This window comes from Neoarius graeffei, chromosome 4 (genome assembly GCF_027579695.1).
Source record: "Neoarius graeffei isolate fNeoGra1 chromosome 4, fNeoGra1.pri, whole genome shotgun sequence".
Lineage (NCBI taxonomy): Eukaryota > Metazoa > Chordata > Actinopteri > Siluriformes > Ariidae > Neoarius > Neoarius graeffei.
The window spans coordinates 29,035,436-29,062,966 of NC_083572.1; the positions used below are offsets into that span (position 1 = coordinate 29,035,436).

Genomic DNA, 27,531 nt, shown 5'->3' on the forward strand with positions numbered 1-27,531 from the left:
TTGACCTAATGGCACTCACTATACTACTGATTTTAATTATGGAGTAAGAGAGAATGCGAGACTCCTAGTTCTTGCAGGTGAGAATCTGAGTAAGTAGTTTCTATTCAAATTTGAAATTCTTTGATTATTGTACAAAAAAATGGAAATGAAAATGGGCAGGTGTCCTCTGAAACTTATTTGATGTACAGTGGTGCTTGAAAGTTTGTGAACCCTTTAGAATTTTCTATATTTCTGCATAAATATGACCTAAAACATCAGATTTTCACACAAGTTCATACAGTATTCTGTATCACAAGTAGATACAGAAAACCCAGTTAAACAAATGAGACAAAAATATTATACTTGGTCATTTATTTATTGAGGTAAATGATCCAATATTACATATCTGTGAGGTGCAAAAGTATGTGAACCTTTGCTTTCAGTATCTGGTGTTACCCCCCTTGTGCAGCAATAACTGCAATTAAACGTTTCCAGTAACTGTTGATCAGTCCTGCACACTGGCTTGGAGGAATTTTAGCCCATTCCGCCGTACAGAACAGCTTCAACTGTGGGATGTTGGTGGGTTTCCTTACATGAACAACATTTCGATTGGATTAAGGTCAGGACTTTGACTTGGCCATTCCAAAACATTAACTTTATTCTTCTTTAACCATTCTTTGGTAGAACGACTTGTGTGCTTAGGGCCATTGTCTTGCTGCATGACCCACCTTCTCTTGAGATTCAGTTCATGGACAGATGCCCTGACATTTTCCTTTAGAATTCGCTGGTATAATTCAAAATTCATTGTTCCATCAACGATGGCAAGCCGTTCTGGCCCAGATGCAGCAAAACAGGCCCAAACCATGATACTACTACCACCACCACCACCACCACCATGTTTCACAGTTGGAATAAGGTTCTTATGCTGGAATGCAGTATTTTTCCTTTCTCCAAACATAACGCTTCTCATTTAAACCAAAAAGTTCCATTTTGGTCTCATCCGTCCACAAAACATTTTTCCAATAGCCTTCTGGCTTGTCCACAAGATATTTAGCAAACTGCAGACAAGCAGCAATGTTCTTTTTGGAGAGCAGTGGCTTTCTCCTTGCAACCCTGCCATGCATACCATTGTTGTTCAGTGTTCTCCTGATGGTGGACTCATGAACATTGACTAATGTGAGAGGTTCCTTCAGTTGCTTAGAAGTTACCCTGGGGTTCTTTGTGACCTCGCCGACTATTACACACCTTGCTCTTGGAATGATCTTTGTTGGTCGACCACTCCTGGGGAGGGTAACAATGGTCTTGAATTTCCTCCATTTGTACGCAGTCTGTCTGACTGGATTGGTGGAGTCCAAACTCTTTAGAGATGGTTGTGTAACCTTTTCCAGCCTGATGAGCATCAGCAAGGCTTTTTCTGAGGTCCTCAGAAATCTCCTTTGTTTGTGCCATGATACACTTCCACAAACGTGTTGTGAAGATCAGACTTTGACAGAGCCCTGTTCTTTAAATAAAACAGGGTGCCCACTCACACCTGATTGTCATCCCATTGATTGAAAACACCTGACTCTAATTTCACCTTCAAATTAACTGCTAATCCTCGAGGTTCACATACTTTTGCCACTGACATATGTAATATTCAATCATTTTCCTCAATAAATAAATGACCAAGCATAATATTTTTTGTCTCATTTGTTTAATTGGGTTCTCTTTATCTACTTTAAGGACTTGTGTGAAAATCTGATGTTGTTTTAGGTCATACTTATGCAGAAATGTATAAAATTTTAAAGGGTTCACAAACTTTCAAGCACCACTGTAGGTCCCTTAAAATGCCACATCTCCATGATGTATCATATGCTTTTTTTAAATCAAAAAGGACAGTGTGGCAGCAGGGGCGTGGTCAAGCGCCAGTCTGTGACAGGAGGGCGGGGTCAGGGAAGGTGAGTGGCAGAATCACTACACCTGACGGCAATTAACCTGTGTTTGTGTGTCTTCCCAGTAACCGCGCCCTATTTAAGGAGGCAGAGGGAGAGCAGAGGGAGAGCTTCCCCGGACGAGACTACAGTGTGTGTGTCTGTCTCTGTCTCTGATTGCTATTTGAATTGTCTACTGAAAAGTGCGGCAATAAAGCCTCCGTTGAATCCTGATCTCTGTCCTGCCGTCCTCTGTGCTCCACCCACCCATAGGGAACTTACTACAGTGGCGCCGAAACCCGGGACAGTGGAGCACAGAGGACGGCAGGACAGAGATCAGGATTCAACGGAGGCTTTATTGCCGCACTTTTCAGTAGACAATTCAAATAGCAATCAGAGACAGAGACAGACACACACACTGTAGTCTCGTCTGGGGAAGCTCTCCCTCTGCTCTCCCTCTGCCTCCTTAAATAGGGCGCGGTTACTGGGAAGACATACAAACACAGGTTAATTGCCGTCAGGTGTAGTGATTCTGCCACTCACCTTCCCTGACCCCACCCTCCTGTCACAGACCGGCGCTTGACCACGCCCCCGCTGCCACATACAGCAATCACATGTTCTTTTCTAATAAAATAGCTGCATACATAAGCTTGTAGTCTGATCAGATGGTCTAGGGTACGCTTTCCTTATCTGAAGACATGCTGGTAATCGCTCAAATGGTTTTTTGATTCAAGCATCCAGACAAGACAGTTATTCTCCATTCTCTTCATGGTTTTGCAAAAACAACTTGTCAGAGCTATTGAGCATTAGCTGTTGGAATCTGTATGAGCCTTTCCTGGTTTAGGAATGGGTATTATTATTGCTTCCTGCCAGGATCTGAGTATGTTTCCCGTCTTCCAAATGATGTTAAAAATTTCTAAGAGCAGAGATAGCACACAAAGAAGAGGTAAATGTTTCAGAACTGATTTGTTTTATCTGGCCCCACAGCAGTAGAATGAGAGTTCCTTATAAAGTGCAAGAGTTCCTCTGTTGTGAAGGGCTGATTATATGGTTCTGTGTTATCAGAGCAGAAATTAAGTTGTTTTTGCTCTTCCTGTAGCCATATAGCTTGGAAATCAGGGTGACAGCTCTCGATGGATGAATTATTTTCAAAAGTCTCTGCTAGCTAATTTGCTATTTCTTGTTTTGTGGTTAACAGATTACCTTGATGTTTAATATGCTGTATTTGTGATCCACTTGCCTTGCCTTCATCTATTTAATCAAGTCCCAGACCTTTTCTGTAGGCATGTAGGACATGAGACTGAATGCAAAATCTCTGTCTCTTTGCTTCACTGAGGAGACCGTGTGCTTGAGCTTGACAAATTTTCAGTCTAGTGAGGTTTTCTGTTGTTGGATGTTTGTTAAACAATCTCTCTGCTTTTTTCTGGGTCTCAATAGCCTTCTTACAGTCATCATTAAACCACGGATTAGGCCTACAGTGTGGTTTTGTTGAGGTCTTCGGGACAGTTTCATCTGCAATTGCAATTAGAATTTCAGTAAAACTTTGTACAAGATCCTGATTAGATTGAGGGTTTTGACTAAATTTTTCATAGTAAAGGGTTTCAAAGGAACACCAGTTTGCTTTTTTAAGTTGCCATCTTGGAGTTCTTAGTTCCATGACGACATCTGCAGATGTTGGTATCAATGGAAAGTGGTCACTCCAGGCCTGCCAGGAGTAGTAGTAATTCAGAATCATGCAGAGATAAATCAACTGCAGAGTACACCAATCAGCCATAAAATTAAAAACACTGACAGGTGAAGTGAGTTACATTGATTACCTTATTACAGTGGCACCTGTCAAGGGGTGGGATACACTAGGCAGCAAGAGAAGTGTCAGTTTTTGAAGTTGATGTGTTGGAAACAGGAAAAATGGGCAAGTGTAAGGGTCTGAGCAACTTTGACAAGGGCCAAATTGTGATTCCTAGATGACTGGGTCTAAGCATCTCCAAAATGGCACATCCTGTGGGGTGTTCCCAGTATGCAGTGATTAGCACCTACCAAAAGTGGTTCAAGGAAGGACTACCGGTGAACCGGCAACAAGGTCATGGGTATCCAAGGCTCACCGATTTGCATGGGGCACTAGCTCATTTGGTCCAATCCCACAGAAGAGGTACTTGCAGCACAAATTGCTGAAAAAGTTAATGCTGACTAAAACAGAAAGGTGATGAAGACCTGGATAGGCCTACAAGCCACAGTGTCTCGCACCCATTGTGAAATTTGGTGGTCAGTCGGTGATGATCTGAGGGTGCTTCAGCAAAGCTGGAACGGGGCAGATTTTTGTTTGTAAAGGACACATGAATCAAGCCATGTACAAGGTTATCCTGGAAGAAAACTTACTTCCTTCTGTATGGACAATGTTCCCTAACTCTGAGGATTGGGTTTTCCAGAGGGATAATGCTCCATGCCACACAACCAGGTCAATCTAGGTGTGGACAGAGGACCACAAGATCAAGACCCTGTCATCACCAACCCAATCTCCAGACCTGAACCCCATTGCAAACCTCTGGAATGTGATCAAGAGGAAGATGGATGGTCACAAGCCATCCAAAATCTGAGCTGATTTCATTTTTGCACCAGGAATGGCATAAAGTCATCCAAAAGCAATGTGAAAGCCTGGTAGAGAACATGCCAAGACACATGTAAGCTGTAATTAAATGTCAGGGTTATTCCAACAAGTATTGATTTATGAACTCATCCTAAGTTCAAACATTAGTATTGTGCTGTTTAAAATTGAATATGATCTTGATTTCTATGCATTATTCAAGGTCTGAAAACACTTCACCTTTTTGTTATTTTGACCAGTTGTTATTTTCTGCAATTAAATACTCCAAGTGACAATATTTTTTATGCGGAATTTTGGGGAAATGTGTCAGTAGTTTATGGAATAAAACAAAAAACAAAAAAAGGTTCCTCAAACACGTACCTATAAACAGCAAAACTAAAGAAACTGATAATTTTTCAGTGGTCTCTTAATTTTTTCCAGAGCTGTATATATAAACATACTACACACAAACTACACACAAACACTGTACCCAGCTGATTGTGGACAACAAGCACATCACACAGAGAAACTGCAATGTTGAATTTTTTTTATTTTTTTTAATTCAAAGTAAAGCATCTCTATGACTCTGCCAGAAAGCCCTTGCAACCTCCCTGATGCCATGTTAGAAATGCAGAAGGGCATATGTCCAAAGGAAGCAAATGGTCCGGGGCACACTAGGGAGTAGGCCTATATGGCACACTGCAGCTTGAAACATACCAGATTGGTCACCTAGTATTGTCTCTAATGAAGTGTTGTACAGTATTAAAAGATGATGCCACAGCAAGTGGAACTGACTTGTACACTGCCTAAACCCATCCTCCTTTAGCAAAGTAGCATTCTTAATTGAAAAACTGGCTTTATTTGGCTTAATTTATGTTGACTTATTTTCTTTTTATTCCTTTATTTTTCATATTTAATATTTCTCGAGTTAAATGACAAATATGAAATGACTGGGTTTCAGAAAGTTGTGCACAAGTTGGAAACTAAAATTTTCCCAAAATGATCAGATTTTCCTGCTCCTTATGAATGTTTTACAAAAAAATCTGCTCATATACAGCTTGGTAAATGTGACCCATTGTTGTCACACTACTGTTCTGTAATTGAGCTAAATTCAATTCATTATAGCTAAAGTACCTGTGCAGCCCAGATGTTGTCCAGGTCCTCTAAAGTAAGTGCCTTTTCTTTTATTACAAAGCGCAATATCTTTTCTAATTTCTCCACATACTGAGGCTGGTGCAGGCTGTCCCTCAGAACAATAGACAGAATGTTATTCTGCTGAATCCATTCCTAAAAATGAGTGATGAAGAAAGAGAAGGAATGCAATCAAGACTCCGTTATGGCCCGAGTTAGCAAAAAAAGATAAAAGAATGAGCAGAGCACAACCCCTTATAGTTTGCCACTGTCACTACATGAGGTATTTTAATAGTAAATCTCATTAAAAAAAAAATCTAATATTATAAAATTTAGTTTTCACTCGTTGTCAATCATATTCAGGAAACATTCTCTTACCGCCATCCGTTCAGCAGTGAGCCACTCCTCTTCCTCTGGGTTGCCATGGCGATGGGTGTAATATGAAACACTAGAGATCACCTTGTTCACTTCATTTAGTGCATTCATTTTTCCATTAAAAGAAGAAATTTGCAATAACCTGAAATGCCAAATCACTGATTTGTATCTATTTGATTTAAGCAATTTTCTTTTCCAATATAATAATAATAAATTACAACGGTCATTGCCAATTTGAGCCATTAACAAACCTAATGTTGACTGTTCAGGTCACTCACCTAAGGATCATTTTTAACCTAAAGATTTCTAAGTTCTTGACCGTTTCTTCTTGGCCTGGTAATCGTGATGCTAGGTTCTTCAAGGACTTGATTATCATAGAAAGAGCATCATTTTTAGCCTCATTCTTGGCTTCCTTCTTAAGTTCTTCATCTGTGAGACTCTCCAAAAACTGTGGAACCATTTCTATCACAGGAAAGAACTTCTTCACTGTGTACAACGTCAAAAACTCATAACACTGCCCAAATGGCCTGTGAAAAAAGAAAAAACAAACTAAACTATTTCTCCATTCTTTGACAATATACACTAGACATGTTTCTGTAGAGATAATCATCTTACTTTATGAGAGCTGCTATGATCTGCACATTAAGAGTCTGGCCACTCATGAAACGATCATGCAGGATCTGGAACCCCCCAAGTGTACCAAATTTATTTATAAGGTCCACCAGCCAGCCCTGGGCAGAGAGAAAGACATACAGTAAAATGAATAAAGATGAAGAAAGCAAAGATGAGGAAAAAGTCATACCTTTCATCATTATACTTGTAGAGTATAGGGACACATCTCAATGTTGTCTGCAGCAACTGATGGAGGAAAGCAAAACTAAAGCTTGAACTTACTTTTGGTGAACGAGGATCTGGTGGGCGTGCAAAGAGTTCATCATCAGCAAGCTGGGGACCAGCAGGTATGCTCTCAGATGGGCGTGTTCCATTATAGATGTGAAACTTGCAGTAGGGGTTGGTTGCCATGGCTAGGAGCTCAAGCAATGGAAAGCAATCTTGAGACAGCTTGACCACACATAGTTCCACCAGCCGATGCGTGTTATTGATGATACATCTCTGTGAAGGGCAATCAATAGCCCAGCATAGAAAGCAGATAACATTAGTAGAATATCACTTTGTCTGGGTGCAAAAAAGATTAAAACATCTCATGGGTTCACAGGGTAATCAATTCAATGTCTAAAGCAGCTGTGACATGAAGCGCTCTGAAAGCTACTTACATGAATTTCAAACTTCCAACCACTCACTGCCTCATCCGTCAAAATTTTTGTGAATGAGATTGTCAGGCCATCTCGAAAAAACCTCTGACATGCTTCACACTTCACATCAAACCCTTCAGAGGAAAAAAATAAACAGAGCACAAATACCTTTTAGAATCCAAACCACAGCAGGTTCATTTGCAGCATAGCTTGAATTTGTTGTTTATTACTAGAATTCGTTTTTACCCTTTTTACTTAGATCTATAGCAGCTTCAAGTAAAACTTCTAGTTCCCCCTTTGGCAAGACTGGAACCACCCAGCGAGGCCTAAAATATTGAGGACAAAATAATATAATAAATGACTATACTTACTATAATACACTATATTAATGAATACTTGGTCTATGCCCTAAAATAACAATTGTTTACACATAATACATTAACATTCTGTGAGAATTATTACTTGCTGGTTTTATTTAAAGAACATATCAACAGTCAATCAATGTTGGTGAACAAGATCAGTTATAATTGGTTAAACCCAAATAAATAATCCATGCTCATTTATTGTAGCAAGTGTGTCTTACATACTCAAGACCGAAGATAAAATCAGTCCTTTCATCATGGACCTTTGCAGAGATGCAGCAATTACCTAAACCAGGGTCTTCAACCTTATCCTCAAATGGTCATTGTAGCTGCAGGCTTTTATTCCAGCCAAATACTGTATAGACCAAAGGTCAAAGAACCCAGAGTTAAGGCATCTCAAACAATGAAAATACCATGAAAGGGTTTTTTTGTAATTTAATTAAGAAAGATAAACTTGCATATATGCTATATTCATTACATGTAAAGTGAAATATTACAAGCCTTTTTTGTTTTAATTTTGATGATTATGGCTTATAGCTCATGAAAGTTAGAAATCCAGTATCTCAAATTATTAGAATATTTCCTAAAATCAATCAAAAAAAGGATTTACAATACAGAAAATGTTCAACTTCTGAAAAGTATGTTAATTTATATACTCAATACTTGGTTGGAGCTCCTTTACCATGAATTATTGCATCAATGGGGCGTGGCATGGAGGTGATCAGCCTGCGACAGTGCTGAGGCGTTATTGAAGCCCAGGTTGCTTTGATAGTGGCCTTCAGTTCATCTGTATTTTTGGGTTGGGTGTTTCATCTCCTGCTTGACAATACCTCAGATTCTCTGTGAGGTCAGGCGAGGTGGTTGGCCAATCAAGCACAATAATATCATGGTCAGCAAACCATTTGGTAGTAGTTTTGGCACTGTGGGCAGGTGCCAAGTCCTACTGGAAAAGAAAATTGGCATCTCCATAAAGCTTGTCAGCAGATGGAAGCATGAAGTGCTCTAAAATCTCCTGGTAGATGGTTATGTTGGCTTTGGACTTGATAAAACACAGTGGACCAACATCTGCAGATGACATGGCACCCCAAATCATCACATACTGCAGAAACTTCATGCTGGACTTCAAACACCTTGGATTCTGTGCCTTTCCATTCTTTCTCCAGACTCTAGGACCTTGATTTCCAAATTAAATGCAAAATTTACTTTAATCTGAAAAGAGGACTTCGGAGCAGTGAGCAACAGTCCAGTTCTTTCTCTCCTTAGCCCAGGTAAGATGCTTCTGACATTGTCTCTGGTTCAGGAGTGGCTTGATATTAGGAATGAGACAGTTGTAGCCCCTTTCCTGAAGATGTCTGTGCATGGTGGCGCTTGATGCACTGACACCAATCTCAGTCGACTGCGTGTGAAGCTCTCCCAAGTTCTTGAATCAACTTTTCTTGACAATCCCCTAAAGGCTGCAGTCATCCCTGTTGCTTATGCACCTTTTCCAGCCAGCCTTTTCAGCAATGACCTTCTGTGGCTTACCCTCCTTGTGGAGGGTGTCAGTGATCGTCTTCTGGACAACTGTCAAGTCAGCAGTCTTCCTCATGATTGTGGTTGCATGTACTGAACTAGACCAAGTGATACACACTATTTATACTGTTTTACTCAACTCAAAATGAAATACTCATATTTTTAATTTTTTTTTTATTTTTTGCATTGCAGACCATACTCATCAAAATTAAAATAGAAAAATGCTTGAAACATTTTAGTTTACGTGTAATGGAGTCTAGAATTTATTAAAATTTTCACTTTCTTAAATAACTCATGGAAAATGTTGAACTTTTTCATGATATTCTAATTGTTTGAGATGCATTAGTACATTCACCAGCCACTATCTATCACACACACCTCTCTCTCTCATATATATAATTTCCTTTGGGATTAATAAAGTTTTATCTTATCTTATATTGGGAACATCTTCATAATACTGGGTAAGATACCCTATGCTCTCAGAACAGCCTTGGTTCTTTGTGGCATGGGTTCAGGCACTAGATACATTCATTTGTCCATTGCACATTCATACTGTGAACCTCCCATTCTACCACATCACAAAAGTACTTATTCGATTCAGGTCTGGTGACTGGGGAAGTCAATGAAGTTCACTATACTAAGTGTCATGTTCATGGAACCAGTTTGAGCTTTGTGACAGAACGTTTTCATGTTGAAAGAAGCCATTATCAGATGCACATGGTCAGTAACATTACTCAAATAGGCTGTGGCATGTTAAATGATGCACAATCGGTATTAAGGGGCCCAGTGTGTGCAAAAAAGAAGAGAGAAAAAAAAAAAAATTCCCCACACCATTACACCACCAGCAGCCTGTACTCCAGCCACAAGGCAGGTTAGATCTCTGAAGCTTTGAGTCTATGAGTTAAGAAGAAGAAACCTTTGTCAGTCACATGCACACTTCAAGCACAGTGAAATTCATCCTCTGCATTTAACCCATCTGAAGCAGTGAACACATGCACACACACCCAAAGCAGTGGGCAGCCACACTACAGTGCCCGGGGAGCAGTCAGGGGTTAGGTACCTTGCTCAAGGGCACTTCAGCCCAAGGCCGCCCCACGTTAACCTAACTGCATGTCTTTGGACTGTGGGGGAAACCAAAGCACCCGGAGGAAACCCACGCAGACATGGGGAGAACATGCAAACTCCACACAGAAAGGCCCCTGCCGGCCACTGGGCTTGAACCCAGAACCTTCTTGCTGTGAGGCGACAGTGCTAACCACTACACCACCGTTCATTAACTGATGCAAAATTCTGACTCTACCATCCGCATGCAGAAATTCAAGATGCATCGGACCAGGCAACATTTTTCCAATATTCAACTGCCTAGTTTCAGTGAGCCTGTATACTGTTCTTAGCTGTACTGTTCTTAGACTGGAACCCAATGTGGTCTTCTACTGTTGTAACAGAAAAAGCTGTTGTATCCACTTCAAGATCCACCTGTGTGTTCTATGATACTTTTCTGCTTACCACAGTTGTAAAGGAGCATTTGAGTTACTGTAGCCTTCCTGTCCACTAGTCTGGCCATTTTATGTCTTTTATTTTTTGGCTACTGACACATGATTGGCTGATTAGTTGCATGAAATCAGCAGGTATACAGGTGTTCCTTTTAAAATGGCCAGTGACTGTATGCCCATCTAAAATAATTATACCCATCTAATACAGCAAGCTATCCTTTTAGATTAGATAGAACTTTACTGATCCCTTTGGGCGGGTTCCCTCAGGGAAATTAAAAGTATTCTAAAGGTGAGTGTATTAAACAGTACCAGTACAACATTTAAACATGATCAATATCAATAGTACAAGCCCTAATTATAATAATGAACGCAAGTGTAGCCAACCTGTTTAGCTATCATAAGCTTACAAGTCCAAAACCATGTCAAGTTTTATTGCACATGGGCAACCAATATGGCATCCAGGACGTGACGTAAATTTGTTGATAGCCAGGTATCGGAAGTTGAGTGTAGCTGATGTAAACATACTTATTAACCTGGATTTATTCGGGTGAAAAAGAGTTCTCTTCAAGTTAGTATGGGCAGTGGAGACACCGGATATCTGTATGAACCTGGGAAATGGTTTAAGCAGCAAACCATTAGATGATTCTGATGATAAAATCGGTGGTGCTTTGCAAGTTCAAAGTCAGGGAGGCAGGAAAAAGGGTTCGGCAGCTATCTGGTGCTGATGTAGAAAGTGTGTCAAGTGGACAACTGATATCAAATGTGTTTGTTCGAAAGAGCATGAAATACAATATGTAATACAAAACATGGTCATTAAATTGTTTCACAGATAAACCTGGTTTGGAAACGTATGTCGCACACAAACCTGCGTTGGAAATGAACTATATATAGACCATGATGGCCTGTGTATAGCATGATAGCATGGTACCAGGACCAGATGGAGAACTCAAAAATCGTTAAACAGCCTATTATATTTAGAAACTGAGTTTATGTACGTGTCCATACTAGCTATAAAGCCTATTTATTTATTTATTGCGTGTGTGAATACAGGTATAAACATACAATGTGCCACAATAGTTTATATGGTCTAAATATAAGCCAGTAACTGCTCAAAGCCAAGTGTGAGTTTATAGCAGAGCAGAATGGAGCATGGCGCACTGAACAACGAAATTTGTATCTTTATTTACACAAGATAGATGGGTTTTTATCCAACACTTATTTTTAATTTGCTTTAAAAAAAAAAAACATGGGATTATTTACTAACACTTTTTACACTCTTCAGGAGCTCCACTTTTAGTCAGTGACATATATTTTATATATATTAGCTTTGAATGTCTATACTATTCTAGCTAATCGACTTGCATGGCCTGAATCCCTTTTCTGTGGACAGCGTTGGAATATTGTGGGCACAGCATCAGGTTTGAGTCTAATGCGACCTGTGTGGCCCAAGAGCTCGGCCTGTAAATTCCTTTCAAAGCTATCGGGCTCAAAATGGTCCTCGCAAACAACAGAATTACTACCAAAGGAGAGTGGTTCTAAAGTGTGACATGTTCACAAGTTGTGTAGCCACTGTTTAGCAAGTCGTTTATGTTGCTTGGTTGTTGGCAATGGAACACAGAAAAAATGCTTTCTCTTATGATCACATTTATTATTTTTGCAACCGTAGGCTCTGCATTCCACTATTTTTCAACAAATGTTTTGTACATCCAGCTACATCATTATGTCAGCAGCAGCGACCCAATCAAGATACAGGAACCCCATCGACGACACTACATCAGACACCGCCCACAAAATGGCAATATGGCTGCACCCTTGAGTGAGCAGGAACACAAAAAAATTTTAAAGCACTGCTTTATGCGACACAGTGTGGCAATACAGGGGAATCAAAATGCATTTGTGCAAAATGTGTAATATGTCTAGCCTATGTTTATTTTTCGCCGTGAGTACCCTTTAATGTACTGTTAGTGTCCACATCAGCAATAAGCATAATTTTTAACAAATCCTCCATTTGACTTGACTATTATCTTGCTATATTAGTCTTTGTACTGAAAAGCTAGCTAAGGCTTGCTCAACATTAGAAGACCACAGACCGGTTGATCATATCATCCAGCTTGGCCAGGTCTGTGTGGGGGAATGCTGGCTCCTCCACTTCCTGTGTTTGCTGAGCATCACCCTGCCCTTGTCCCTCCGATGGGCTCACTGGAGAGGTTTCATTCGAAGAGTTGGGAGAAGGCGTCTGTGAACGAACACACACACACACGTACATAAGACAGCCGAACAGACATAAATCAAGTAATAAACAATCAATCATGCTCATCCATAAACAAAGATAAGCATACATTTAAAAACATGTCATATTGGGTGCAATGTTCTTTGTTTTCAGAGCAATTCAATAATAAATTAGACAGAATTTCCCAAATTGTGTGTATTATTTACAGAGACACGAAACAAAAGTTTTAAGACTGATCAGCAAATTCGCTGGACATTGAAAATAAAGAGTGGTCATTCTTGACAATGCAATAAAGTCCCAGGGACCTTATAACATGATTGCTTTCTAAAACTCCAAATCAGACAGTATGAACCCAACATACAGCTTGTTTTTTTTCTGGGCAATTTCATTTCATTTGTGCAAACACATCTATTCCTTAATTTCAGGCCTGCAACACATTCTAAAATAGCTGGGACAGGGGTAATTTAGGGCTAGTAATGAGGAAAAACAATTAAATAGTAATGTGATTTGAAACAGACGACATCAACAGGTGGTTGTAATCATGATTTGGGACAAAATCAGCATCCAGAAAGGCTTAGTCTTTGAGGACCAAAGATGGGCAGAGGATCTCCAGTTTGTCAACAAATGCATGAAAGAATTATTGATATGTTTAAAAACATATTAAACGGCAAGAGCGCAAGCCTAAGCTGAAAATCCACGATCTCCACTCCCTCAGACAGCACTGTATCAAGACCCCTCATTCATCTACAGCCGATATAACCACATGGGCTCGGGATTACTTTGGCAAACTTTTGTCAAGCTCGACAATACGGAGTTACAGCCACAAATGCCAGTTAAAACTTTACTGTGCAAAAAGGAAGCCTTATATTAACTGTATCCAGAAGCACCATCAACTTCTCTGGACTCGGAGGTATGCTTGTATGCTTGAGCGTGTCAACGGATATGGCAGTCCCACTGGACAAGCAAAAATGTTATAAATGGCTTTTGCTTGAACACCAACAATGTTCAGAAACAGGAAGACAACTCTCTCAGAGATGAGATGTGGCTCAACGTGCCATGTTTCTTATTAGCCAAGGTCTCCATTTGGGGTTTTCACAACAATGGACTTGCCGCCTCGTGAATTATACGTCATATCCAGTCTCGTGTGGTTGGAGCGCCGTAGTATTCCGTGAAATACAGTTAGGTGGGAAGACAGCAGAGAAAATCATCGGGACTTAACTTCCACCAATACAGGATATTGCAGAAAAACGCTGCCTGACCAGGGCTCACAACATCAGAAGAGCCACCTCCCACCCCCACTATGGACCATTCTCGCTGCTGGTTTCATATATATACACACATACATACATACATACACATACACATATGAGTGATTCCACGCTTATGGGTACTGAAATGGGGACATGAACTTATTTTTAAAAATTCACCTAAAACCATTTCTTTTTTTTACCATCAGGTCACAAAACATGTAATCTTTAATGAATGATATGTTAAAAGATAACTTTAATTTTCTGAGATGTAATAAAAACATATTTATATGCCAAAGTCAGAACATAACAGAAGTGTTGTGGACATATATATTCTCAATTTTAACAATGTAGAATTACTTTTTGAAACATAGGAAGGTGATGTTTTAGCAAATATAATTAATAAACATGTGTAGTAGAATAAACATACACATTCTTTCAATAAGATTAACATGGTATATAGCTAGATTGTAATTAATTTGTAACAGACGCGAGATGGACAATCGTAACAGAAGTAATGTAACAGACATCATTTTGGAACTCATAGGCTTGACTTTGGCATATAAATGTTTTTATTACATCTGTTACGTAGCCTAGATGCTGCGTTGCGTCTACTGTTTGCCCATGTGGTTGCTGTGTTTTTTTTTTTTCTTAAGAGTGATTGTTTGCAGGTGCGCGATTCGCTGCAGGTGCGTCTTGGGTGCCGGAGCCGCCCGATTGGCCGGTGCTGCCAATAAAAGACTCCAGTCTCCCTGGGTGAATTCTCTCAGCTCTCGGATCCTCTGCTCTTTCGCTTTTGAGCCTCGCCTGCGACACTGTCTCTTCCAGCTAGTGGGCACATTCTGGGGCTTTGACCCACTCTATTTTTGTTAAATAACGCTTTTGTAGCTGCTTTTGTATTTTTGGTAAGACGCTGTTTTATTTTTCCTTTTTCAAAACGTGTGTAAGAATCCCTTGTTTATTTCGTTTTTTGGAGGGATTGTTTAAGTTGAATTTTAAGACTCGCAGGCCGTTATTGACGCCTTTTTATTAACCCTTTCTCCAAGAGCATTAAAAAAAACATTTACTTTTGAAATCGCCATCTCCTGGGCTTCTTATGTTGTGTTCCCATTTTTTCAATTTTATGGGTTCGTAACATAAATGGGGGCTTATCCGGGAGAGAATTAATTGATTAATTAATTAATAATCAATTTAGCTCGTGCGTAAGTCACCTTACGTTTTAGATCCGCTTTTGAGGCTTTTTGCTCTCTGCGCTTCCTTAAACACCCCTTATGTTTTGTCCTCGCTGCGAATCTATCCCAGGTGGTAGGTTTGTATTCTTTGCTGGTGCCTACTAGCTGTTTAGAGTTTTTTTTTTTTGTGTGTGCCGTTAAACGTAGTTATGCTTAACCTAGATGAGTTTGTTAAAGCGCCAACGCAGGAAGCGCTGCTTGGTATAACTCGTGATGAGCTTCTACGCGTTGCAGGGCATTATAAAGTTGATGTTCGTGGCGGTATCACTAAAAGTGAGTTGCAGGTGCAGCTTATCGACGCGCTGTATAGCCAAGGTGTGTTTGGCGAAGTCGAGAAAGTCGCCCCTGAACCTCCGACCACTCCCACTAAAAGCTCACTCGAGTGGAAGCGCCTAGCGCTGAGAGAGAGGGAGCTTGAATGGGAGCAAACTAAATTAAGAGAGCAGAGGGAGCATGAGCTTCGTTTAAAAAAACCTGGAACACGATCACGCTGTATGCTTAAAGGAACCATTTTGGACATGTAGCGGACTTCGGCTCGAATTGGTTTGAATGCGAGGAAGGCGACAAACGGAGAACATGCAAGAAAAAGGAGCGAGATGCAGAAAACACCTTCGCTATCCAGCGACGTAGGGCATTTACAGGGCGAGCAGAGGGAGAAATAACAGTAACGACACATTAGCAACGCCGTACAGAAATAACGGTTTATGGCACAGACCCTTTCGGTTCTCGCTCATCTAGCTGCTACAATGACTGCTTAGACTGCAACAATAATACCTAACACATTTAAGTATCCGTCGTAAAGACGTGAAACTCATCGAGTGACGAGTGTGTTCATTGATAAGCTAACACAATCTAAAAGTAGACATACCATCACACTGCCCTGGCGTTGTGTACAGTTTACCTTCTATGGTTTGTGCACAGCATGGTGAAGTTGGTTTCAGGATGGATATTCGTTGGATATTCAGATATCAGTGAAATACCATTGTTTTTCAATGGGGAAACACTTTTTTTTTCAATAGCTTTGACATAAAGTGACCTTGGGACCCCAAACCTTGCAGCATGCATCACCTATACAGGCGCAATAGGGCACACCCAAAATGATTGGAATTTAGTTCCTCTTCAATGTATATCTTCATCAAATTAAAATACCATTGTTTTTCTATGGGGAAACCTATTTTGGGTCCTCAAACCTTGCAGAACGCTTCGGCTACATGGGTGTTACGTGTTACGCCTCCTGTGTCTGTGTGTGCATGTTTCTCTCTCTTGCATGTGTGTCTCTCTCTCCCCAGGTGTAGCGGTTGGTATTGGCTCCTTCTCCTTCACCTGTTTCCACTTGAGGAAGGCCTATATAAACCTGTGCTTCCACCTGCCAGAGAGAGGAGAGGGCTTTGGGGTTTTTGCACGCTCGCCTTGCCATTGCGCGTCTGTCGGCTCGGTTGGAGGGTTGGCTCCTGGGGCTGCCACCCTCTCTGTTGGACTTTTGCATTCCGTTTTTCTATCACCTTTTGTTAAGCACTTTTGTAAATAAATTTCACTTTTTCACTGTACGTCGTCTTGCGTTTTGGGTTTGTGTCGCCACCCTGGTTTTTGATTGTTCATGCCTCCCTAGAGCATGTAACAATGGGACCACTAAGGCACACCAGTCAACAATAAAGAGCCTGATCTGAACTCGTCAGTCATGGTTGAAAATGGGGACAGAGAATTTCAACGACGGCATTCCCCACCTTAATGCTGCTCTATGGCTGCCCCCCCCCATAGTCCATAGACTCCCCACGCAAAGTCCATGTTACCCTTCACACACAGCCCATGCTCAGGCCACCCACATCAATCCCCTGCCCCACAATCACACATACTTACACAGTACAGGTGAACAACTCAAATTTCGCTTATGCTATAGGCCTAGTAGTACTAAAATGCATGTCAAAAAAGGAAAGCCTTTTAATGCTTTTATTCTTGCATTTTAGCATGTCTTGCACCAAAAGTGGTTTTTACAATATGTTCTTTAAAGCAGTGGTTCGTAAACTTTTTTCAGCCCCCTGGACCGATGACCATTTCCTGCGGCAACCTTAAAGTAAAGCACCACAAAATTTCAAATGCATTATTTTCCAGTAGTCTACACATTAAAAAGTGTATTCATTATTTTTTTTTCATAAGTCCGCCATATAATAACCCCGTGGGCGCGTTTGAACTTTGTGCGCTGCATAGCGCCATATTTAAATTACTATTGGTTCTGAGAATGCTCTGACATCATTGATCCAGTTGGTATGATTAGAGCCCATTAAGATAAGTGATAAAGAAGCTCAGAGCAGGCTTCCAACCAAAAAAGTGTTTCCCCATTGAAAAACAATGGTATTTTAAATTGATGGAGATATACATTGAAGAGGAACTACAATCCAAAATGTGGGGTGTGCCTCATGGAGCCTATGTAGCTGAAGCATGCTGCAAGGTTTGGGTTTCCAAGGTCACTTTATGTCAAAGCTATTGAAAAAAAAAGTGTTTCCCCATTGAAAAACAATGGTATTTTAAATTGATGGAGATATACATTGAAGAGGAACTAAAATCCAATAATTTGGGGTGTGCCCTATTGCGCCTGTATAGGTGATGCATGCTGCAAAGTTTGGGGTCCCAAAGTCACTTTATGTCAAAGCTATTGAAAAAAAAAGTGTTTCCCCATTGAAAAACAATGGTATTTTAAATTGATGGAGATATACATTGAAGAGGAACTAAAATCCAATAATTTGGGGTGTGCCCTATTGCGCCTGTATAGGTGATGCATGCTGCAAAGTTTGGGGTCCCAAAGTCACTTTATGTCAAAGCTATTGAAAAAAAAAGTGTTTCCCCATTGAAAAACAATGGTATTTTAAATTGGAGATATACATTGAAGAGGAACTAAAATCCAATAATTTGGGGTGTGCCCTATTGCGCCTGTATAGGTGATGCATGCTGCAAAGTTTGGGGTCCCAAGGTCACTTTATGTCAAAGCTATTGAAAAAAAAATGTTTCCGCATTGAAAAACAATGGTATTTTAATTCGATGAAGATATATGTTGAAGAGGAACTAAATTCCAATAATTTGCAGTGTGCCTTATTAGGACCATGTAGCTGAAGCATGCTGCAAGGTTCGGGTTTCCAAGGTCACTATATGTCAAAGCTATTGAAAAAATGGGTTTCCCCATTGAAACACAGTGGTATTTTAAATTGGTGAAGATATACATTGAAGAGGAACTACAATCCAAAATGTGGGGTGTGCCTCATTGAGCCTATGTAGCTGAAGCATGCTGCAAGGTTTGGGTTTCCAAGGTCACTTTATGTCAAAGCTATTGAAAAAAAAGTGTTTCCCCATTGAAAAACAATGGTATTTTAAATTGATGGAGATATACATTGAAGAGGAACTAAAATCCAATAATTTGGGGTGTGCCCTATTGCGCCTGTATAGGTGATGCATGCTGCAAAGTTTGGGGTCCCAAAGTCACTTTATGTCAAAGCTATTGAAAAAAAAAGTGTTTCCCCATTGAAAAACAATGGTATTTTAAATTGATGGAGATATACATTGAAGAGGAACTAAAATCCAATAATTTGGGGTGTGCCCTATTGCGCCTGTATAGGTGATGCATGCTGCAAAGTTTGGGGTCCCAAGGTCACTTTATGTCAAAGCTATTGAAAAAAAAAAGTGTTTCCCCATTGAAAAACAATGGTATTTTAAATTGATGGAGATATACATTGAAGAGGAACTAAAATCCAATAATTTGGGGTGTGCCCTATTGCGCCTGTACAGGTGATGCATGCTGCAAAGTTTGGGGTCCCAAAGTCACTTTATGTCAAAGCTATTGAAAAAAAAAGTGTTTCCCCATTGAAAAACAATGGTATTTTAAATTGATGGAGATATACATTGAAGAGGAACTAAAATCCAATAATTTGGGGTGTGCCCTATTGCGCCTGTACAGGTGATGCATGCTGCAAAGTTTGGGGTCCCAAAGTCACTTTATGTCAAAGCTATTGAAAAAAAAAGTGTTTCCCCATTGAAAAACAATGGTATTTTAAATTGATGGAGATATACATTGAAGAGGAACTAAAATCCAATAATTTGGGGTGTGCCCTATTGCGCCTGTACAGGTGATGCATGCTGCAAAGTTTGGGGTCCCAAAGTCACTTTATGTCAAAGCTATTGAAAAAAAAAGTGTTTCCCCATTGAAAAACAATGGTATTTTAAATTGATGGAGATATACATTGAAGAGGAACTAAAATCCAATAATTTGGGGTGTGCCCTATTGCGCCTGTATAGGTGATGCATGCTGCAAAGTTTGGGGTCCCAAGGTCACTTTATGTCAAAGCTATTGAAAAAAAAATGTTTCCGCATTGAAAAACAATGGTATTTTAATTCGATGAAGATATATGTTGAAGAGGAACTAAATTCCAATAATTTGCAGTGTGCCTTATTAGGACCATGTAGCTGAAGCATGCTGCAAGGTTCGGGTTTCCAAGGTCACTATATGTCAAAGCTATTGAAAAAATGGGTTTCCCCATTGAAACACAGTGGTATTTTAAATTGGTGAAGATATACATTGAAGAGGAACTACAATCCAAAATGTGGGGTGTGCCTCATTGAGCCTATGTAGCTGAAGCATGCTGCAAGGTTTGGGTTTCCAAGGTCACTTTATGTCAAAGCTATTGAAAAAAAAGTGTTTCCCCATTGAAAAACAATGGTATTTTAAATTGATGGAGATATACATTGAAGAGGAACTAAAATCCAATAATTTGGGGTGTGCCCTATTGCGCCTGTATAGGTGATGCATGCTGCAAAGTTTGGGGTCCCAAAGTCACTTTATGTCAAAGCTATTGAAAAAAAAAGTGTTTCCCCATTGAAAAACAATGGTATTTTAAATTGATGGAGATATACATTGAAGAGGAACTAAAATCCAATAATTTGGGGTGTGCCCTATTGCGCCTGTATAGGTGATGCATGCTGCAAAGTTTGGGGTCCCAAGGTCACTTTATGTCAAAGCTATTGAAAAAAAAAAGTGTTTCCCCATTGAAAAACAATGGTATTTTAATTCGATGAAGATATATGTTGAAGAGGAACTAAATTCCAATAATTTGCAGTGTGCCTTATTAGGACCATGTAGCTGAAGCATGCTGCAAGGTTTGGGTTTCCAAGGTCACTATATGTCAAAGCTATTGAAAAAATGGGTTTCCCCATTGAAACACAGTGGTATTTTAAATTGGTGAAGATATACATTGAAGAGGAACTACAATCCAAAATGTGGGGTGTGCCTCATTGAGCCTATGTAGCTGAAGCATGCTGCAAGGTTTGGGTTTCCAAGGTCACTTTATGTCAAAGCTATTGAAAAAAAAGTGTTTCCCCATTGAAAAACAATGGTATTTTAAATTGATGGAGATATACATTGAAGAGGAACTAAAATCCAATAATTTGGGGTGTGCCCTATTGCGCCTGTATAGGTGATGCATGCTGCAAAGTTTGGGGTCCCAAGGTCACTTTATGTCAAAGCTTTTGAAAAAAAAAGTGTTTCCCCATTGAAAAACAATGGTATTTCACTGATATCTGAATATCCAATGAATATCCAACGAATATCCATCCTGAAACCAACTTCACCATGCTTTGTGCACTCACTATTTGCCATTACTTTCTCCAACCGCTGTTAGAGATTACAGGGAACGGCCTGGATTTAAGAGACAAATACATGTTCCTCTTATTTTGAACACTTAGCCCATGTTTACATTAGACCGTATCAGCGGATCATCAGATTAACGTTTTTAAAAGCGATTAGTGTGCACACAGCAACACCAATACACGATTCGTCTGCACACAGCAACACCAATACACGGATACGCTCGGCTCCGCAGGCATCCTGCGCTCCAAATCACTCCGCCCTGAACAGCGAGTGCCCTCTGGAGGGTGCGCACTCCGGCCCTGCGCAGCTCACACAGCGCGCGAGTGAAGTGCACGAGCCACGATTCGGGACTGAGCCGCTGTGTGTGATCCCAGCGCAGATCACTTACCACTCGCAAGTGGAAGGATGGCAAGCCTAAAGAAAATCGTTTTTTTTTTTTTTGTTACATAGTCAAGAGAGGTGTCGGATCACTGGATCCAGTGTAAATAGCTGCCGGAGCCAACGCCCGAGGTTCCGGAGCGCGCTCCGGCTTGCTCCCCCTCAAATTAAGCGCTGTTTGTAGGACACTGCCTTTGATCTGTCCTACAGTCTACCAACAGCAAAGGAACACAACGCTAGCTAATGTCGTTAGCTAATAGCTACTACAGAAGAACAAAGAGGTTACAATGGGTTATTTTAGCCTATTTGGTTACACACTCGCCGCCACAGAATGTTAACAGCAATGTAATGCCTTTTCTGGCTAATTTTATTCGTCTTACCTCCAACAAAGTGGTCACTACACAAGCGCTGGTATGCCGAGGGCTGCCAATCTTTCCTGTTTATGGCCGCTATCCATCTTCTCCGTCGGGATCCGATAAAATGATAACCCTTGCCTTGTTTGTTGATGGTTACTACATCCAGGTGCACAACAATATAGTGGCATGATGGAAGTCTTGCTGAAAATAAACACTTTCTTTGCTGCCGTTCCTCAATGCTGGCTGTGGTAAACTACTGGTAGTACATGTCCAAAATGGCGGCCGCGTTTGTCGTGACGTCACGTGAAAAGGGTCCATAGAGGACTTCACCAACGGACTTCCACAGGGCGTCGCCACCTACCTGAGCGAGCATAAAGACTTAACACCTGCCAGGGCAGCCGTGCTAGCAGATGAATATGCTCTTGCTCATAAACACGATCTCACTGGAAAAACTAGCTCTTCAAAACAAAGTGGGCTCGTTAAAGGGCCGGTGCGTGGTCGCACGCCTTCCCCGCCCCGTCAGTCGAGCGTTAGCCGAGTCAGCCAGGCATCTAGAAACAGTTCCAACATGCATTTACTGTAAGAAAAAGGGCCACGTCATGGCTGATTGTTACAGGTTTAAGTGTAAAAATCAAACTTATTCCGCTTCACCAGTCAAAACGGAGACTGGTTTGTGCTTCCAGTTCTAAAAAGGACGAAATAAATGTATCTGATTCAGATGCGGACAAATCCCCAAGTGGGTCTTTTGCGCCGTTTATTTTGGATGGCACTGTCGCTTTACCTGGAGTGCCCGGCGAATGTGTGCGTATTAAAATATTGCGCGATACCGGTGCTTCACAAAGTTTTTTGCTTAAGGAGGTGTTGCCTTTCAGCGACAGTACATATACTGGAGATGATGTCCTCGTACGAGGATTTGAAATGGGTTTCGTTAATGTCCCTTTGCATAAGGTGTCCCTTTCGTCTGACTTAGTTACCGGTGATGTAGTTGTGGGGGTTCGCCCCTGTCTCCCCGTTGAAGGTGTAGCAATGCTGCTGGGGAATGATCTCGCCGGTGGGAAAGTTTTGCCTTGGCCAATAGTATCTCCACAGTCTTCAGGTGTTTGTCCGTCCGCTGTTGTCCCTGAAGTTTATCCATCCACCGTAGTTACACGCGCCATGGCGCAGCGCTATAAATGTGACAGTCCAGATGTTATGGTGGATTTAAGAGACACTTTCCTTGCTCATCTGTTAATGAGCAGTGTCTCATCGCCTCGCGGTTTTCATTCGGTCACGTCTAAACTCCCCCTTAGCCGCGAGCAGCTAATTAAAGAGCAAAAAGACGATCCCTCTCTGACACCGCTCTTGTCCGAGGCCACATCGAAATGTGATAATGATGTGAAACCTCCGGGCTATCTTGTACAGGATGATGTTGATGCGCAGATGGCGGCCTTTGACTACCCCTGCGCATGATACATGGCGTGTTGTTAATCAAATTGTGGTGCCAACAGTTTATAGGGATGAAGTGTTAAGTCTAGCTCACGACCACCATTTTGCGGGACATCTGGGTGTCAATAAAACTTCCGACCAAGTGCTACAACATTTTTTTTTCTGGCCAGGAATTAAACGTGACGTCATAAGGTTCTGTAGGACATGTCACCTGTGCCAAGTTGTAGGGAAGCCTAATCAAGTAATTCTGCCTGCTCCCCTACAGCCAATCCCCGTGTCTTCTGAAGCATTCGAGCATGTAATCTTAGACTGTGTGGGTCCTCTGCCTAGAACTAAGTCGGGAAATCAGTACCTACTCACGATCATGTGCAGCCTCACACGTTTCCCCGAGGCTGTTCCCTTAAGGAAAATTACAGCCCCGGTCATCGTGAAGGTGCTTTTGGTTTTTGTTTTTTTTTTCCCTGTTTGGTCTCCCAAAAGTCGTTCAGACAGATCAAGGGACAAATTTTCTGTCTAAGATATTCAGGCAAGTCATGCAACAACTAGCGGTTCAACACGTTACATCAAGTAGTTATCACCCCCAGTCACAAGGTGTGCTTGAACGATTTCACCAAACCCTCAAAACAATGCTAAAAACGTACTGTCTTGAGTTTGAACGTGACTGGGACGAGGGAGTGCCGATGTGCCTCTTTGCCTTGCGTGAGGTGGTTCAGGAGAGTCTAGGGTTTAGCCCTGCGGAGCTAGTCTTTGGGCATACTGTGCGTGGGCCATTGAAGGTTCTCAAAGATGCGTGGCTTACTGAGACGGTCATGATAACTGGCCTAAATGATTATGTCTCAAATGCGTTACAGGTTGAAGTGGGCTTGCCAACTGGCAAAAGAGAACCTTGAGTTGTCTCAGGGACGAATGAAAAAACGGTACGACCGAAAATCTGTCTCTCGCCATTTTTCCCCTGGTGACCAAGTCATGGTTTTAATGCCAGTGCCCGGCTCTGCTTTACAAGCGCGCTACGCGGGCCCTTATCGCGTGGAGCGAAAAGTTGGTGACTTAAATTACGTCATTGCCACCCCCGATCGCAAAAAGGTAACCAGGCTGTGTCACATTAACAGACTAAAAGCCTACTGGGCATGAAAACTGACAGCCGCCGCAGTAAAAGGGATACAAAAGGGAAACTGTCCAGGTCATGTGGTGCTGAACTTGCCACTCTCTCCGCTTCATGCGCAACCGCTGTTCTCTCTGACCAGCCTCCCGACGTTCCTGGCCTGCCTGTTGAGTTAATTGAAGGGAGGCTTAAAAATTCTGAAATCCTTAGCGATCTGCCCTCTTATTTTTCCCACCTTGCTAAATCCGAGTCAGCTGACTTGATTGCTTTGCTGAAGTCCCACGAAGGGCTGTTCTCTGACATCCCTCGCTGTACCACCGCTATCGTGCATGATATTGATGTCGAGAATTCAAAGCCAATCCGCCAACACCCGTATCGCGCAAATCCATTAAAGCGTGAAATACTTAGACAGGAGGTGAACTTCATGTTGGAAAACAAAATTGCTGAGCCAAGTAGTAGCCCATGGAGTTCCCCATGTCTATTAGTTCCCAAGCCTGACGGTACGTTCCGTTTTTGCACCGACTTTAGGCGTGTTAACGCAGTAACCAAGCCAGACAGTTTCCCCTTGCCTCGAATGGATGACTGTGTTGACCGCCTAGGTTCGGCCAATTATGTGAGCAAGCTAGACCTCCTCAAGGGATATTGGCAAGTCCCTTTAACCGAGCGTGGTAAGGAGATCTCAGCTTTCGTTACACCTGATTATTTTCTACAGTACGTGTGCATGCCTTTTGGTCTTTGAAACGCCCCAGCCACCTTTCAACGATTAATTAATTGAATTTTTGATGGTGTCTAATTGTGAGGGGTACTTAGACGACTTGATTGTGTATAGCGCCACCTGGCGGGCTCACGTGGAACATCTTGCCACCGTCTTTGAAAGACTGTCTAATGCGAACTTGACAGTGAATCTAGCCAAGTGCGTATTTGGCAAGGCCACCGTGGTGTACCTCAGCAAAGTTGTTGGACGTGGAGAAGTTCGTCCGGTGCTTGCCAAAGTGGAAGCAATTCTGAACTTTCCACCTCCAACCTCACGACGTGAATTGCGCCGTTTCCTGGGCATGGTGGGCTACTACAGATCATTCTGTAGAAATTTTTCGAGCGTTGCTGCCCCTCTCACTGACGTGCTCAGCACAAAGCATGTGTTTGACTGGGATATACCCTGTCAATCCGCCTTTGAATCAATCAAAGCGCTGCTCACTACTGTGCCTGTGCTGGCCGTGCCTAACTTTAACATGCCTTTCTCTATTACGGTGGATGCAAGCGATTTAGGGGCAGGTGCTGTCTTGTTTCAGGTGGGCAACGATGGTCTGGACCATCCTGTTGGGTTTTACTCACGCGAATTTAACCAGTACCAACATGCCTATTCCACCATTGAAAAAGAAGCGCTTGCGCTCGTGCTGGCTCTACAGCACTTCGAGGTATATGTTGGCAGGGCAGCTAAGGTTACCGTATTCACAGACCACAACCCTCTAACATTTCTCAACCGTATGTGCAACAACAACCAAAGGTTAATGTGTTGGAGTCTGGTGCTTCAGGGCTATAACCTTGACATTAAACACATTCGTGGTCGGGATAATGTCGTGGCTGATGCGTTATCCCGGGTTTAGTTATACTGTTAAATGGAATTAATAATAAATTGTCGGGCTGCATTTTTCTTTTCTTCCTGTAATGTAAACCTGTTAAATATATCATTGTGTGATTTGAAACTGTTGTGAAACACTCAAATTGTATAGGCCTTTACTCTTTATGCAGACTTCCCCTGAAAGGTTCAGAATGTACTCTGGTGGGTACATTATTTTTTATTTTGCCTTTCTTGTTTTTGGGTGGTCACGTGGTTACAAGCAGTTGTCTCGGGGGCACCACCAAGGCTTGGGCAACTACTTGTTACTGGGTAGTTCTACCGGCCTATGGGTTTAAGGTGCGCAAGTACCCACCACAACGGCTGCCCGAAGATTAGGGTCTACTGTTAGGTAGAGGTGTGTGTGTGTGTATATAGTTGGTGGGGAAGATTTGGGTTTTTATATTTATGCAGTCGGTTTCACAAAAAAATTTTTTTTTTTTTTGCAATGTCTTCACCCTCCAATTTATTTCTTAAGGGTGGGGGTGTTACGTAGCCTAGATGCTGCGTTGTGTCTACTGTTTGCCCATGTGGTTGCTGTGTTGTTTTTTTTTTCTTAAGAGTGATTGTTTGCAGGTGCGCGATTCGCTGCAGGTGCGCCTTGGGTGCCGGAGCCGCCCGATTGGCCGGTGCTGCCAATAAAAGACTCCAGTCTCTCTGGGTGGATTCTCTCAGCTCTCGGATCCTCTGCTCTTTCGCTTTTGAGCCTCACCTGCGACACACTCTTCCAGCTAGTGGGCACATTCTGGGGCTTTGACCCACTCTAATTTTGTTAAATAACGCTTTTGTAGCTGCTTTTATATTTTTGGTAAGATGCTGTTTTATTTTTCCTTTTTCAAAACGTGTGTAAGAATCCCTTGTTTATTTCGTTTTTTGGAGGGATTAAGTTGAATTTTAAGACTCGCAGGCCGTTATTGACGCCTTTTTGTTAACCCTTTCTCCAAGAGCACTTAAAAAAAAAACATTTACTTTTGAAATCGCCGTCTCCTGGGCTTCTTGTGTTGTGTTCCCATTTTTTCAATTTTATGGGTTCATAACACATCTCAGAAAATTAAAGTTCTTTTAACATATCATTCATTAAAGATTACATGTTTTGTGACCGGATGGTAAAAAAAGAAATGGCTTGAGGTGAATAAGTTCATGTCCCCATTTCAGTACCCATAAGCATGGAATCATGTGTGCCTGTGTGTGTGTACAGTTAGGTCCAAAAATATCTGGACAGAGACAACATTTTCCTAATTTTGGTTCTGTACATTGCCACAATGAATTTTGAACAAAACAACTGAGATGCAGTTGAAGTTCAGACTTTCAGCTTTAATTCAGTAGGTTGAACAAAATTATTGTATACAAATGTGAGGAACTAAAGCATTTTTTAAACACAATCCCTTCATTTCAGGGGCTCAAAAGTAATTGGACAAATTAAATAATTGTAAATAAAATGTTCATTTCTAATACTTGGTTGAAAACCCTTTGTTGGCAATGACTGCCTGAAGTCTTGAACTCATGGACTTCACCAGACGCTGTGTTTCTTCCATTTTAATGCTCTGCCAGGCCTTTACTGCAGCGGTTTTCAGTTGCTGTTTGTTTGTGGGCCTTTCTGTCTGAAGTTTAGTCTTTAACAAGTGAAATGCATGTTCATTTGGATTGAGATCAGGTGAGTGACTTGGCCATTCAAGAATATTCCACTTCTTTGCTTTAATAAACTCCTGGGTTGCTTTGTC

General features: G+C 41.4%; 1 protein-coding gene across 11 annotated transcripts in view; it reads right to left on the bottom strand.

Annotated features, from left to right (window-relative positions):
* Positions 1-27,531, bottom strand: part of LOC132884962 (probable ubiquitin carboxyl-terminal hydrolase FAF-X) — a 289,340-nt gene that overhangs the window by 157,032 nt on the left and 104,777 nt on the right. For all 11 annotated transcript variants that reach the window (XM_060919101.1, XM_060919095.1, XM_060919100.1 and 8 more), the window contains 8 exons: positions 12,687-12,832; positions 7,476-7,555; positions 7,251-7,363; positions 6,871-7,089; positions 6,592-6,707; positions 6,255-6,503; positions 5,980-6,118; positions 5,605-5,757 (listed from right to left, as the gene is read on the bottom strand). In XM_060919101.1, coding sequence (XP_060775084.1) covers positions 5,605-5,757; positions 5,980-6,118; positions 6,255-6,503; positions 6,592-6,707; positions 6,871-7,089; positions 7,251-7,363; positions 7,476-7,555; positions 12,687-12,697 — 1,080 coding nt within the window. In that variant the 5' untranslated portion in view covers positions 12,698-12,832. The remainder of the gene's footprint in view (positions 1-5,604; positions 5,758-5,979; positions 6,119-6,254; positions 6,504-6,591; positions 6,708-6,870; positions 7,090-7,250; positions 7,364-7,475; positions 7,556-12,686; positions 12,833-27,531) is intronic.